Here is a 16,622-nt window from a genome sequence, read left to right on the forward strand (position 1 = left end):
ATAAAGAAAACATGATACATATGCACAATGGAATAGTACTCAGTCTTGAAGAGTAAAATTATGACATTTGCAGGTAAGTGGATGGAGCTGGAGAATATCATGCTAAGTGAAATAAGCCAATCCCAAAGAACCAAAGGTCAAATGTTTTTTCTGGTATGTGGATGATAATTCACAATAAAGTGGCTAGGGAAAAATAGAGGTACTTTGAATTAGGTAGAGGGGAGTGAAGGGAGGGGAGGGGGTATATGGGTAGGAAGAACAGTAGAATGGATTATTACCCTGTGTGCATATATGGTTACACAACCAGTGTGATTCTACATCATGTACAGCCAGAAGAATAAGAAGTTACACTCCATTTATATATGATATGTCAAAATGTGTTATACTGTCATGTATAACTAATTAGAACAATAAATATTAGTTGAATGACTAAGTGTAGATGTTGCGCCTTGGGATGACTGAGGAGGATGGCATTCTTCTTGATGGCATATCAGATGCTAATGGCATTTACAACTGTGGATAAGATTTGAGAGTGTCTTATATATAAGCATGTGGCAATCTTGAATTTATGGAAAACAATCAAAAAGTTAAGTAGGAACTTTTAAAATATATTACTTTTAGGTCTTGAGTATGGATTAGTAAGGCAGATCGTTTTAACTCAAATATGATAATCTTATCATAAATAATTATACTTTTCTCAAAACTTTCATAAAATTATTACTTAGTCGGGGGGGGGGACCAGAACCTTGAAAATGCTACGCTCACTGCACTAAGAGATGGTGGATTTGACTTTAGACCTGGCTTTGCTACTGATGTACTCTGTGGTTTTGAGAAATACCTTCTTTTTATTGCTGTTTCATTTCTTTGACTGAAAAATGAAGTTCTGCCATTTCACAAATGGAAATTCAGTCATTTAAGTTTGGTAGAATAAGAGAATGCTTGTACATTCTGTTTGTTGAGCACGGGGTGTAAATACATTAGTTGATATTTTATTTTGGTGCTCCCGCTATGCTCTGGGAAATGAATGTTGAGTGTGTTTCCAATGTTGAAGTGTGCCATGTCAAAGTGTTTTTTCTTGGGTCTGGCATTTGGTATGGTATTTTCAAAATTGGGGGAAAGATGGTGAGTCAGCTCCTTTGGAATTAATATCCTGTTCAATTAAAAACAAGAGCCCTGGTCTTAAATTAGATATTGAGCTGACTCAGCAGCCCCATGGAGGAATTAGGTGATGTGGGGGTGACAGTGGGTGGTGGAAAACATAGTTATTCATACCATTAGTCCCTTAAAACAAGCCCAGACATTCGGTGTTGCAGAGGATCTCAAGAGAAGAAGATACCGGTGGCTTCTCCAACTTGCTGGTGTCTCTTTAGCTTCTTCCCTGCTATTTGTTTGCTTTTGATTGTTACACATTAAACACTTAGAAGACACACATGAGACTTTAGGCAATAAGAGTGATGTTGGAGCTGAAACGTATAGACAGAGTTAAAAAAATCAAACAGCTCTGATAACACAGAAGCTGAAGAGTGAGGGAGAAAGACAAGGTGAACGCGAGGTCACTGAGGGTTAGAGCTGGGGTAACTGAGCAGATGACTGATCTATCAGGAGAAATGGAAAATTTGGCAGGCAAAACATATTTTTGGATTTTCACTATCAGTCACGTTGAGTGTGGGATATTTTTGAGGTCTTCAGGTGGGTGTGACTAACAAGTACTTTGAAATAAGTCTATAGTCTGGAGAGGGTGGCCATCCGCTTACAGCCAAGCAGGGAGCAAAGATGAAATGGGAGCATCGAGGACCCAGGTTACAGACAGACCTTTGGGAATCACCATATCAAAAGTGCCAGGCTGGGCATGGGGAGCAGCAGTCCTGGATGGAGATTTTAGAAAGCAATGATACTAGAGGCAAGAGAAGACTTAGAAGGGAGAATGGTATTCTTGAAGCCATGGGAAGAAGGTTGGGAAGAAGTGTGACTTCAGTTAGTTCTACTGACAGGTAAGCAGGGAATACATGTCAGTGGACTTGGTGACACTAAGAAGAGTGATTTCAGCAGCGTGGGGAGAAAGGTGAGTCAGATAGTAAAGACAGTATGCTTTTTATTGGTTTTTAATTTTGCTGGTCAAAAGAGGGAGGACAGGGTAGATGGTTTGACAGGGAGATAAGGTCAATGAAGGTATTTTTAAGTTTTTTTTTAATTTGCATTTAGGGAAAGTTGGAGAAAACTAATGGAATTTATAAGGATAAATATATAGAAGAATATAAGAATGCAGTGGTAAAGAGTATTTTTATAAAGAGTGGTGATCATTTGCTGTCTGTTAAGACAAAGCGGTTTTTAGGGAGCACACAATTGAAGTAATACAGAAGTCAGCTGTCAGTTCCAAGAAAAGTAAGAAGTTCAGAAAATTTCAGTAAGTTTTCCAATAATTCATCTGAAAAAAATAAACCTGTTATTTTTCTCCCTGCCTGAATGAGTAATGCTTAAAAGTTGAAATGGCTATTTTGCATGAACATAGTTGGACTGAAAAAGTCAGTAAGCATTTATAAGATAGCAAGCAGGCACCACAGTAGTCTAGGGCAAGGAAATCTCATGGGGAAAGAAATATAGGTGTTTGAAGGATGTCAAGTATTCTAATGAAATTGGACTCAGGGTAGTCAGGGGCAGAGAGGCATGTTCCTGAGGCAAAAATTGGAGAGGATAGAGGTAGCAGGTCTTGAGTCAGATGCTTGGGGACAAATATACCTACTGGGTCAATTTTTATATTTTGGATCACTCTTGACTAAGTCTTCATTAAGGAAACTATTTACATATCAGAACAATAGTTTCAACAGAAATATGTATATGTGTTCATACATATACAAATGAAGAAAGAACATAGATTGTGGTAATCCATGTCTGTTGTCCTTTATTTTCAGGTTAGATGAGACTATATTTTCCAAGTTATGTTCTGGAAATGAATAGGGGGTAGATGTATCTGATTATAAAGAGTGGAAAAATCTGGACAAATGGATTTGGGCAATGAGAAAGGCAATTATGGTAATGCCCACGGCTCTAGACCAGCATTTTTGAGCTGGAAAACATTTGTGGGATTGTTCCGTGATCCTAAATTCAAATGCACATAGAAGTTTGCGGTTAACAAGAGTGAGGCTATATGGGCATCCATCAAAATGACAGATTTCAGAAACTGGAGTCCTTACAGCTGTTTCTACCCACAGATGTGCTCTGATTTGCTTATACAATGTCAAAAGAAAATTATAGTATGGGCCAACATTTAGAATTCAGTAGACGTAAAATAGAAAAAAGAGATTCCAGACTTCTCCTGGAAAATTGAAAATCTTCAATCCAGAGCTCATATTCCCCTTTGGATACCAGATGAGTCAACACAGTTTTTCATTCTAGCTTGTGTGGGAAAGTGTGGAAGAAATAAGCTGGATGCACATAGTAGGTCCATTTAGTAGTGAGATTAGTGAGCTTTCTTTCTTAGCGATCTCAAATCAGCTAATGCTATTGTGTTATATCTGATGAAAGAAAAGAAGTTAAAATAATTGTAGTACGTTCCAGTGGTATTGGATTCTATTTGGTGGCACAGGCAAGAGCAGTAAGTTAACTGGTCTTGACTTAGGGGCAGGTGTCTGAACTGGTCCCGACTTTCTCATGGACCTTTCCTCTTCAGTGCACATGACCTTTGATGACAGCAATGTGTGGACTGGAATCCTTTGAGAGAAGCAGATTCTGCACGATCCACCATGACTGTGGAGGGGTGAGTTGCAGATTGGGTTGAAGTTCATGACTTGCCTGGGGTTAACTCATGGGTGACTGGAGGCTAAAGTTTGAAAAAAATTAAAGTAGTTGTTCCTAACTGGATGTGATTTTTGTGTCATGCTTCCCCATTTCCTGCCTTCTTTCCATGTTCAGGGAACATTGGTGATGTCTGAAGACATTTTTGTTTGTGACAATTTGGGAGGTGGTCACTACTGGCATCTAAGGGATGTCAAGGATCATCCTACAGAGCACAGGACAACTCCCTCACAAGCTAAAATTGTCCAGTCCTGTATTTCAGTAGTTCCAAGAGCGAGAGACTTTGCTTTACGAGAATTTCCTCAAGGATGCCTGGTGGAATTATCTCTGTTAGCTGACTTTGTTACTTTGTTTAATAATTGCATTGAACCAAACCTGAGACAAAATTTAGCAGGGCACAAAATTTCCTTCACCCACTCAGTTCCTTCAGATGCTTCTGTCTGGAAGGTGCATTAAATGCATATAGATGATCCAATTAAATTCCAATTACATTGCAGAAACAACAGACCAGACAAATGTACCAAGTGTTCTGTGTAATATAAAATGAGGGCAGTCTCCAGTCTACGAATGCATACAATATGCAGTGTGGCAGGACAGGTATTCTGCTTCAGCCTTCAGTATTTTCTCATTGCCTAAAAAAATCTCCAGAGTGAGTTTGTCTTATTACAAAGATAGAAATTATAATCCAAAGACTACAAACTAAAACAAGATGTCCTATGGAAGTTATTAGCCAGGCCCACCTCTTTATTCTCTTAATTTCTTCATAGGTCTGTCTGCCTGTCTGTCTATCTGTCTAGATAGATAGATAGATACATAGATGTATATAGACAGATCTAAGAAGAAATAAAAATGTGAATGTTCAACTGAGACTCTAAGTTTAAAAAAATATTATTTCTAAGTAGTTTTCTTGGGATCTTAGAAGAACTTATGAGGAAGACAGGTTAATCTAAACATATAATTCAGTTAAAAAGAAACGGAAAATTATGTTGTTGAGACCCTTGAAGTTTAAAGGTATTCCAATGACAAAAATTATTTATTGTTGTTGATCTTCCTGATTGATAGGTTTTCTCCTCAGAGGAAAATTGCTATTATAGTAGGGAGTGTTGAAAACTTGAAAATTGAAGCTATTCTGAAGTATTTTAGTAATGCATTCTTCTGTCAAAATGAATTAAAAAATAGTTGAGAAGTGGTATAAACACTCAGGTTTGAAAAGCATGTTCAGATATATTCATCTGACTCTATTTTGACTGGCAAAAATTCTCAAGATTCATAAAATACTTCATTAAGTATTTGAATCTTCATTAAGTATTTTCAAGTGATTTTTGAGTATTTTTAAGGCATGCAACAGGCTATAAGATAGATGTGGTAAAATGGGCACTATGATGGAGCAGGTTAACATATCTATTGTCTCACACATTACTCCTTTCTTACCCCCTGAGGCAACAGCAGCTATAATCAACTCATTTAACAAAAATCCTGAATACAAAACACTATTATTACCCATACTCTTCATATTGTATATTAGATATTTTTACTTGTTTGTACTACATATTTTATAGCTCACTTTTATATACAGTTACACAAGGAGACTTTATTTCCAAGTGCTTAAGTATTCTTTGGAAACCTGGTTTATAAGGGATACATAAGTCTTCCTGGTTATCAATCAAGTGATCTTTCTAATGCATTGCCTTCTGGAGACCAGGTAAGGTTCATGCAAATTTCTTTTGATTGAGAGTCTAGTCAAGTTTTCCCTAGGACTCTTGGGTTTCCTGAGGGTTGGGGGTCACTGCACAGGGTGAGCAAGGCCACGTGGACTGTACGTAGGTCTCCTGCTCTACTTCCCTGAGGCTGTCTTGCTTTATGTGTTTGAGAGCTGGATTTCAAGTAGCCCCTGTCTGGACTCCTCTAACAGGGTTGGGTATAAAATCCTCTGCAAATACTCCAGAAAGAAGGAAATGGAGCCTACTGGAGATTTTCTCCTGGAGAGCCGTGCTGGGGGAAGCTGGCAGGAATAATCTCGGCTTGGGACTGAGAGCTCCAGGAACCCCTTCTTCCCAGAGCCAAGCTGCTCAATGAACCTGGAAATCTGCTTAATCTGCTTCCTAAGTTGAATGGGTCCACACAAGCACAGGGCTGTGGCTTGATTCAGCCATTCTGCCACCAGAGTTTGACATTTTTAAGACGTGTTTAGTGCTCCATAAATAAAAAAGAAAAAAACAGATTTGATGTTTTAAAATGAAATAAACCCTGTGTGGAGGCGCATCCCTGTAATCCCAGTCCCTAGGGAACCTGAGGCAGGAGGATCACAAGTTCAAGGCTGACCTCAGCAATTTAGCAAGACCTCCCAGCAATGCAGAGACCCTGTCTCAAAACAGGAAAAAAAAAAAAAAAAAAAAAGGAAAAAGAAATAAAGAAGAAAAGATTGAAAGCTGCTTGAAAACTCTGTTCTATAGTGATGCTTTTCTCTGATAATGTTGAATCTAGATTCTTCCACAAAAAAACCTAAGTGGGGTGATTGTCTCTTTCCTACCTGTTTTTTTTTTCTTTTTTTTTTTTTTTTTTTTTAAGTTTCAGAAGAGATGTAGATATATCTGGAGAAGTAAATAAATTTGAACACGTTCACCTGAGATTTTTTTCTTTTTTGCCTCTGGACTGCTTCAGAACCTGAGACCTATAGAACAGTTGGCAGGTGTCTTGGTTTTGCAATATCAGTGTGGTCTGTTGAAGGCCACTTGAAAGCTCTACTTGTTTGCATATTTAAGGCAAATGTAGCATGTTTTAAAATACTGTGATTCATCAATTAAAGCGCATGCAATGAAGAGGACATAGCTTGTTTGGACGGAGACAGCTGTGAGTCTTATAATGGTCAGTAAGGACAGTAATAACAAACAGAAATCACATGAATAATAATAATAACCTTCATGACACGGTGATGGTAATGAAGTATTGAACTAAAAGGCAACTTTTGAAATATCAAAACTTAAATTCCAGTGAATAGCCAAAAGCAATAGATGATTAATAAAGACTAATATAACTTAAAGAGTTAGGAGTAATAAAAAGTCCAGTTTAGCAACTAATGTTGAGATAATGTCATAGCTGTTGAGTTTTGCAGAATAGCTTAGAATTCCATTGTTCTCCTACATATTTCCTCTCTTTCAAATGATCAGGTTGCAAAACAAAGCAAAACAACACTCTGAAGGTTAGTATATAGATTTTTTTTCAGAATGTCAAATAAGTAAGAAAATAAAATTATAAGTTTGATAAGAGAATTCTATTTAGGAAAAATCATAACACTTTTGAAAAGCCACTGGAGCTGATTTGAGGGGCTTCCTGGCCAGTGGCTCTATTTGAGGTGACTGTTCCATTTCTGACTGCTTCAAGCCACTCTTGGCTAAGACTTCTCTCATTAACTGTAAAATGAATGAGGTCTCCCACTGAAGACATAACCGCAATTCATGGTCTGATTCTCAAAAACAAACTGCCATATTGAGATGTGTACATAATGCCCTGAATGTCTTCCAAGCCCAATGTTGTCCCTCTGGAGAAATTTCAAATTTAAATTCAGAAACCATGGGGACACTGAGGGACTTAGTTTTAAGAAGCCACAGATCTAAAAACCTGGACTTCAGTGCAATGAACACTAAACCAATTTACACTGGATATGAAAATGTAATTACTAATTTTGGTAAGGAAGAAAAGAGTTTATAAAGCAACAACTAACTTCAAGTAGGACTCTCAAGAATTATGAACAGATTGCAAAACAATTAAATACAGGACAGCAGTGTTACACGTCCCTCAGATTCTGCTGTACTTATGTAGAAGTAGATTCAGGTTTGGGATGATTCAATAAACTAAATTTAAGAATTAGCCTTTAATGAAGATATTATTTGTAAATAAAGACCCTTACTCCCTCCTCAGTTACATTTTCATTTTCATGGTGATGTAGGAAATAGGTATTGAGAAGGAATTAAGTACTTTCTCCTGACCTGGAAACTTCTGTGTGGCTCTTTTGCTTAAAATCTCCTAGTCCTGGTCCAGCACCAATAGACTTGATCTGTTTCTCCTGTAGATAACAGTTACTCTGTAGCTTTGTGCAACTCAGGACTCTGGTTTATTCTCCCCACCCTAAATATCTATGCCAAGTCAGAAAAAGGGAGGATCTAGAAGTAAAGAAAAATTGACTACAGGTTACTTTTTAAGAGATTAGGGCTAAGTTTTCATAGGGACCCTAATTTCTCTTAGATATAGAGTTATGGACAATTTTAAATTTTTGTGTCAATTTTAATTATTACAATTTTGAGGGCAGAGGAATAATTAATCTTATCTTATGTCTTTTACTTGTGTTTAGGATTTTCCCCTTTTGGGAAGAATAAGAAGAACCTTAAAGGCAGAATGAATCAGCTCAGCCTCCCTGATGTCATCTGACACTAGATAGTAACAAAGAATTAAGAAAGGAGGTCATGGTTTGAAGCCCAAATTTCAGTCTACTGAGGGATGGGAGGAGTTTCTTTGAATATAAGATAATACAATGGCAATTCTCAAATTCAACTAGAAATAAGCTAGCACTTCTAATTATAGACCTATAACACAGACTCCCCAAGTAGGAAGTTTAGAGAAGACCTCTTAGGCCCTCACTAGACCATTTTTAGTGCCCCAAGTTCTGTGTGTCCTCCAAGTGGAAACTCCTTGTAACGCAGAAACTGTTCCAATGGAAACTTTGACCAAAGTGTGGCCCTAATAGCTTGCACTCTGTATTTCTCTCTTTTACCATTTACACCTGTTTAATTGGACGTCGGCGTCAGCAAATGCCTTCATTTTCCATCTCACTTCAGAATTGACTTTGCAAAGAAGTTATTGCTGTCGAATTACTTGTCCCTTAATCCTTTCTGTTTTCCCCAGAGATTTTTAGCCAGCAACTAGTTTCTGGACAAGCAATCAAATGTACTGAAAGTTGATGATTCACAACCATTTACCTAAAGAAAGATTTACTGAAGAGCATCAGTGAACTCTGCATTTCTTGGGTCTCGAGAGCCTCCTGTGTGAGGGGTTTGACTTCCTCTGTCTGCTCTGTACATATAAAAAGCCTCCCATCCCATTTTCAGCTTCTCCCTTTTAACAGAAATGCTGGCATACGACTTACCTCCAGGAATAACTCAGAGCTGATGCTCTCAATTTAGTCAGAAGAATTACATTGTATTTCTCTCCTTTTTGAAAACACTCCCATCTCTGCAATCATGACCCCATAAGTGCTGGATGAGTTCAATAAAGTGAAAAATATAGCTTGGTGGAGCATATGGGACGGAGCCTATTTCACATCAACAGTATGCATTTGCATTCTGAGCTATAGGACTTATATTGTTGATCTGGCAAACAAAGGTTTTGTATGTCAAGCTCAGCTACAGTGTATTAAAATGCATGCCTATTTATTTCTTAGGCTGAGTTTTCAAATTATAACTATAACTCAAGCATGGTGGAAAAATTTTATACAATATTTATATTTGGAAAATGCCTACTGGTAGGGGTTATAAAATAAATTGAAAAGAATCCAAGAGAGCTATCAAATGGGTTTTATTTGTCATCTTACAAATCTATTTCTGAACCTTTTTTTCTCAATCGCTTTTGAAACTGTAAACATTTTTTTCTCTTGGAAAAAAATTTTCTCCCTCGGAGAATTGATCAGATGAGTTTACCTGCTGAAATGAGCAAGTTTGAGGTAGAAGCATTAGCTTTCTGTGTCCTTCTGTTGACAATCCATGCAAATTAATTTCGTGTTTTCAAAAGGATACTTTCCCAAGCTTCCGTTTTACAAATTACGAAACTTCTATCTCAAGCAAGGATGCATGTGCCATTGCCCTGTTTTATCCAATGATATTCCCCAGAGTTTTGGATACTTACAGAAGCACAGTTTTCAGACTTGTCTTCCACAAAACCAATCTGGCAGGGCGTCGTCTGATTCTGCAACCAGTAGTCTGTGGACTCCAGCAAGCTATTGCTGCGGAGAACCTGGGGGAACCCAGACAACTACTCAGTGCTTATTTGGCAAGGCTTTCTACTTCAACAAGCAGCTCTTTCTAAAAATACCATGTAGGTGATGTGTATTTTTTTTTTTTCCTTTTCTTTAGAGTATCTGGACATTAGGAGAAAACAAAAACAAAAACAAAGCAAAACAAAACAACAACACCAAAATAGTACCACTAGAAAATGAAAACAAACCAAAAAACAAAACAAAACAAAAACAAACAAAACGACAAAACAACAACAACAAAACACTGTGGGGAAACAGTACCACTAGAAAATGTAAAATATTGCCCTGGAAATTGACATGAGAAGCATACACCGAGGCTGACACTCATTCCTTCTCTCATCAAATCCAACACCTGGAAACTTCATTGTAGGTGCAACCCTCCCATAATATGCAATCAGATGATTGTTTTGGGATATGGCCTGGTTGGCTATAAGGGAAATATTTCCTTTAATGTTAGTGTTCTTTCATAATTCAAGTACACTTTATATTTTAAGAAGATATTGTTTTCCCTTTGGTGCAAAATTAGTTCTTTGGTTCTTCAACTCTGCTAACCTGACATGTGAAATAGGACACAGCTCTCCAGAGCACCTAGGACCCTACGCTAAGCTAAACATCATTAGGAATAGCCCAATTGCTTTGAGATAACCATTCTCCATTTAGAAATAGTATGGTAAAACACAAAGTGAATTAGCAAACCCAAAATAACTTACAAATGCCTTGTTTTAGGACTTGGCTTTTAAAATAAAGAGGAAAAGGCATATTTCAGAGCCAAAATATTTCTGTAGATGAAATCTCATAAATAACCAAATGATTCAACTTCTAATGTATTCTACCAGTTTCCAAATATTGTATAAATGCCTGTCATCTTATTCGGAATTCCCAATCTATCCTGGCACTTTCACGTTTATTAGCTTAAGCGTCTGCTAACACTTGACTACGACCTTCCCTTAAGCAACATAACATTACGTCAGTTTGGTTCACGCCAGTAAGATAGAATGACTCTTCAACTACGTTTCACTTGTACAACAAAGGAGTCTCTTCATTTATTCTGCAAAGATAGAAAGATCCTAATTTTGGTCCTTGAATAGAGTTCATTAAAATAATTCTGACACCTGTTTCTGTAGCATCTTTGTTTTGGACCCTGTGATATTACTCGTAAAGCTTTTCCCACTTGATGCCTATTGTCACCTCAGGATGACAAATTTTGGTCTTTTCCAGAGCAGTATCAAGAGGTACTTTGGGGACAAGGAGGCAACTGAGGGATGACTTTGTTATACGGTGGACCAACGTTGGCTGTGGAACCTTCAGTCCTCCAGAGGTTTCACCTCATAACGCCAGTACATTTTGTACCTTTTTGAGTCTGTCTCTGAGTCTTGGCTGGCATTTCTTGGTGGCTGTGTGACCAGGGGTGGCAGAAGGGACTGAACCTTAATGCTGACTCAGCTGTCTTCCCCGCAGTCAGACACGGAGGAGACGTGCAGTCCCATGGCACCACCCCATTCCATCCCCCCTCACAGGCTTTGTTTTGGAAAATAGATATTTCACATAAAATATGTGTGTTAGCCTATGTATTATTTTTTTTGAAAATTGTTCTTTTAAAATTGAATAAAAATAGTTCTTCACTTTCATTTGTTATACGGAAATATCAATGAACAAAATTCATGGAAACAAAAGCTTCACAAGGTTCCTAATCATTTTTTTTTGAGAGGGCAAAATAATTCTGAGTTCAAAAAATTGAGAACCATGGCCTTAGATTAACCCACAATATGCTGTTGTCCTCTGTATAGAACCCTGGTGGGAACCTATAAAATCTTACAGGACACCTGTAAAATTGCTCCATTTAAGTTTTTAGAGATGACCTATATAGAGGACAATGAGACATAATGGTTTAACTTTATTTAAAGTAGAAAAAAATCTATGAAGCTACCCCATCCCACACTGGCATTCACTTTTATTTCCCACATGGGATAGAGTTTACAAGTCTGGGTATTAGGGGTCCCAAGGGGTTGAAATTCTGCCTTGGTCATTAGGGACAATGACAGCTTGGGCAGTTGACTTAAAATCTGAGCCTCAGTTTTTACATCTGTAAATAGGGGCCACAGTACTCACACGGTGGGCCCATTGTGCGTATTTACTGAGCTTCTACACATAAAACAGCCTTGCAGGCAGGTTATTTTCTGAGACAATGGTTTCTATTGCTACTATTTGAAAGAACGACGGATAGTTAGATGCCTTCTGTCTGAAACTACTGGATTGAAATGTTATCAGTTATGTGAAGTCAAATTTTCTTTAGCAACTATTGCAGCTCATGGTGTGATTTCACTGATTCGTTTTGTAGTATTAATAGTTCTAGCTGCTATTTTTGCAGGATTAGAATGTACTGGGAATTGCACTAACATTTTCTTACATGTATGTTTTTCCATTATCATTTACTGTTATTGCAATTATATAAAGTAGGGATTATTTTAGAGATAAGGATCTTTGCAGAGATTGTCATTTTGAAGGTGAAGATCTTGAGGCTCAGAGTTTTGGGTTTCTGCCCCAAATGAGCTTGCCTTTGGATTTGATCTTGAAGCGATCAAGGTCTGCGTGTGAAATCTCTCTTGAGGTTTCTTCTGTGTTTCCAGATGGGTCTGATTTGGAGTGTGTTTCTGAAAAGTCACATGTATTTTGTTTTAGTAAAGAAAACTATATCTTCGTGGCCTTCCATTTTCAAGTTAGATTTTCATTAGAAATTCTGAGATTACATTTTTCTTTAAGGAGAAGAAATTTTTTTGTGATAAATGATATAATTTAGTTAATTCTTTTGTCAAGAATATCAGTCTTTTAATTTTTCAAAGGGAACCATGCTTTTAAATCTGCTCTAACATTCAGGCATCAAATGAACAAGCTGGCTAATCATACTTTATAATGCGGTTTAATAAATCATCTAACCAGAAGCGCTTCTTTGTTTCGTGTGTGTTTTGTACTGGGGATTGACTCCAGGGGGTGCTTTACCACTGATCTGCATCCCCAGACAGAGTCTCATTAAGTTGCTGAGCCTGGTCTTGAATTTGCAATCCTCCTGCCTCAACCTCCCAAGTTGCTGGGATTACAGGGGCAGGCACGCCACTATGCCTGGCTCAGAATCACTTCTTAGTCATTTCAAAGTTCACTCCTCAAAAATTAGTCCCTCGACCTGGTCTATATTCTCACATGTTCAGAGGTCATACTTTTTATGGTTATAACAAGATCTGTCAACAGAAAAAGTAGTTGCAACAACAAAATTGATTTATTCTTGTCCTAGGCAAGTCTGAGGAGCAAGCAGGACAGAGTTCGATGTCAATTCGCTTCGACCTTTCAGAAAAATGGTGGGCTGGCTCACCACATTTTCTTGATGAAACACAGAAAGGCAGAGGGGTAAACACCCAAAGTCACCAGCCAGCCACCTGCCACTTTGAGATGCCTGGAGCTGAGGAAGGGGCTGTCTAGTGACGATGCTGAGAGCAGAGTTGGTTACCTGGTGGATTTCTCCTGCATTTCACTTCTGTAAAACGGAAATCATTGTAGGAAGATCAATCTGTGGAGTCTCCTACATTAAAGACATTTATTTTTTTGGACTTATTTTTAAAATAAACATTAACCAAAAATACACAGCTACCTTGCTCTCTCCTATCCTTGGAGTAAGAAAAAAGTTACACTCCTTATGGGCCTGCTCACTCAATGGAAAACTCTAGAAAGATTTTTTAATGGTTTATTTCATATCCCAGGGATGCTGAATATCTTCTCTAACACATGTCATTAGAGGAAGCAGAAATGGCAGAGTGAGAAAATGGATTTCAAATAGAACTTCAATCTTCAATGCTTAGGAAGAAATATTTTGAGGAGACTTCTTCGTGTGGTGAAAGTGTTCATTCACTCTAGCTTGCATTTGGAACGTCCCCCAAAGGTTCCTGTGTGGAAGGCTTGTTCCCCAGAGCGGTGATGTCCAGAGGTGGGGCTTTGGGGAAGTGATGGTATAACGAGGGCTCTAACCTCACCAGTGAATTAATCCAATGACGGAGTCATGATTAACGGCATTATTGGGAGGTGTTGGAAACTGAAGGAGGTGGAGCCTAATTGGAGGAAGTAGGTCACGGGGCCCTTACCAGACATATCAGGTCCTGGCCTCTTTCTCTCTCCGTCTCTCTGCTTTCCAGTCACCATGAGGTGAGTAGCTTTGCTTTGCCAGGCCCTTCCTCCCTGTTGTCTGCCTCTCTCCACAGACCCAGAAGCAATGGAACCACCAGGCCATGGACAGAAACCTCTGAAACTGTGAAACCAAAGTAAATCTTTCCTTCTTTAAGTTGTTCTTCTCTGCTATTTATTTTTTATTTTTTATTTATTTATTTATTTATTTATTTATTTATTTATTTATTTTGCGGTGCTAGGGATCAAACCCAGGGCCTTGTGCTTATAAGGCAAGCACTCTACCAACTAAGCTATCTCCCCAGCCCCTATGCTATTTTTTTATAGCACAAAAAGCTGACTAACATACTGTTTAACTTTAAAAACTTCATTATTCATTATAATTAAATAGTTCATTTGAATATATAAATAATTAAAGTACATTTACACAAATTGTGCTAATTTTATGCTATTAATTATTTAATACTCACATTTTTAAACTATTGATCTGCATTAATACTCATTGAGAACTCTCTGAACTTAGGCCCTAATACGAGCTGAATTAAGTCTCAGGACTTGCCGGGTAGACTCTACAAGATAATCTGTGCAGTGTGTATAAGGTATTAGTGTCTTCAGTGCCAAGAACATACTAAGGGCCCAGCAGACATTAGCTATCACAAAAAAATTATTCCCTTTGCCCAGGCTTGGAGGGCTCAGTAAGTGAGTGCGCTGAACAGGCATTTGAGGTCAGCTCTCAGACCTCAGGGTCTTCATTTGAGCAGTGCTCTGTTGCATGGGGATGAGATTTCAGTTTCCCATCTTTAGGTCCTACCAAATCCCTGTCCCCGCAGTCACCCATTCTCCCTCAGGGTGGGGGGCAGGAGGTTTGAGTTCCAGTCCTGACTCACTGTTAACTATTTCTTTGGCTAAGTTGGCCCAACTTCGGACCTCGGTTGGTTCCTTGTAAAAAATTGGACCAAGCTATCTGATCTGAAGGCCAGCAGGCATTGTGGATTGCTCTCCTCCCTCCCTCTTCCACGCCTCCTGCTCTCCTCTCCCCTTACACAAATGTGTAAGAGCTGAATACACCAAAAGAGTAAGGATGCAGGCTTCAATAAACCACTTAGCCCCATATGTTAAGCAATCTCAACCTGCGCAATGCTTCCGGTCTAATGGCTTGGACAAACGATTAAAGAAGAGGAACGCTTGAAGGAAGAATGCACGCTTGAGAACTTAATGATCTTGAGGCTCTATGAATACAGCCTCCCTGCTGAGAGAGCCATTTCTGAGGGAGAATGGAGAAGAACGCACCAGGATTTCAACGGCTCATTTATTTGTCTGCTATTTTTAGTTCTGGGCTTACTTATTGCAGATGAAGAGCTAATAACGAACACGCTGTGTATTCACAAGTTTGAAATAATAGTGGCACGATTTCCCTTAACATTTCACAAGTATCCTAAATAAGAAAGAAAGGTTCTTATACTGCATGATAGATACTTTCCCTTTGATAGAACCAAGGTGCAGGAACTCAGTGTGGATATGATACAGAGAAGGGGAGCAAGACTCTTAGCAAACTGAACACAACCCTGAACCTTGCTCATGATGTCTTAATTTTTCAAAGTAATTATATTGGTAAAGACAGTAATTTATGGTTGGCTACAGAGATTTGGAGCCAGAACTAAAATTCTGTCAAATCCTATCGCTTCCTGAGTGGACTTGGGCAGGTCACTTAACTTCTGTGGGACTTAGCTTTTGCATCTATTCCAGAAGGGCAATTAAAGCCACTTCAGAAGGTTGTTTCAAGGAACAAATGTTTGCAAAGGGCTAATATCTCATAGCAAGCAAATGACACATGATTGTGATCACTCTCAGAAGGCAGTGATCTCTTCCATCTTTACAGTTTCTTTACCTTTCCACAATGTTTGACAATTTCTCTTCTTTTATTTATTATTTTTATGTACCCTTTTCTATTTTCCTCTTTCTTCTCTAACTCTCCTTCTGCAGCCAACATTCAGTAACGTCCATTGAGCTCTTTTGACCGTAGACACCAGGAAAATTAAGAAGAATAAAATTGTCCACTGCCCTTTTGGAAATGAAACCCCAAGAGAGGAAAAAGAAACACTCCCAGGACTGTGAAAGGAAGCAGTGTTTTGATCAATGGAAGTCTAAGTCAGATATCCCAAGAGTGGAGTGGTCGGTCCTACCTGGAGGTAAAAAGCTGCAAAAGACTTTGAACTTGACCACCATGTTGAAAAGTGGATTTGAGTTGTCTGGAGTGACTGGGGAGGCTGGGGAGGGCACACCCTCCCTCTTTGTGACTAGTTTTCCCTCCTTCATGGCCCTAGGCATAAGCATGCCCTCTAGCCTGGTCTTCAACGCCTTGCTCTCTCCAGTTCCCTCAGTCATTTTCCTTGGAGAGCGCAGGGACGCTTGGGACATTAATTATGACCCGGATGATGACTCATCCATCTCTCTCTCCAGCTTTGACCTTTCTCAGGAGCTGGGCTTTGCACATTGCTTACTCTTAATGATCATGCTTGGATCTCCTGCTGTCATCTTGGACTCTGCATGTCTAAATAAAAGCTTCCTTCTTCCCCAATTAAAATCCCCAGAGGAAACCTGATTTTCCTCTTTACTGTTGATGACAAAATAATATTGA

At 38.6% G+C, this 16,622-nt stretch overlaps 1 protein-coding gene across 6 annotated transcripts in view; it reads right to left on the bottom strand.

Annotated features, from left to right (window-relative positions):
• The window catches only part of Sphkap (SPHK1 interactor, AKAP domain containing), a 161,975-nt gene that overhangs the window by 93,956 nt on the left and 51,397 nt on the right, over positions 1-16,622 (bottom strand). For all 6 annotated transcript variants that reach the window (XM_047545384.1, XM_047545381.1, XM_047545383.1 and 3 more), the window contains one exon: positions 9,688-9,795. In XM_047545384.1, the coding sequence (XP_047401340.1) occupies positions 9,688-9,795 (108 nt within the window). The remainder of the gene's footprint in view (positions 1-9,687; positions 9,796-16,622) is intronic.

Source organism: Sciurus carolinensis, chromosome 3, assembly GCF_902686445.1.
Source record: "Sciurus carolinensis chromosome 3, mSciCar1.2, whole genome shotgun sequence".
Taxonomy (NCBI): domain Eukaryota; kingdom Metazoa; phylum Chordata; class Mammalia; order Rodentia; family Sciuridae; genus Sciurus; species Sciurus carolinensis.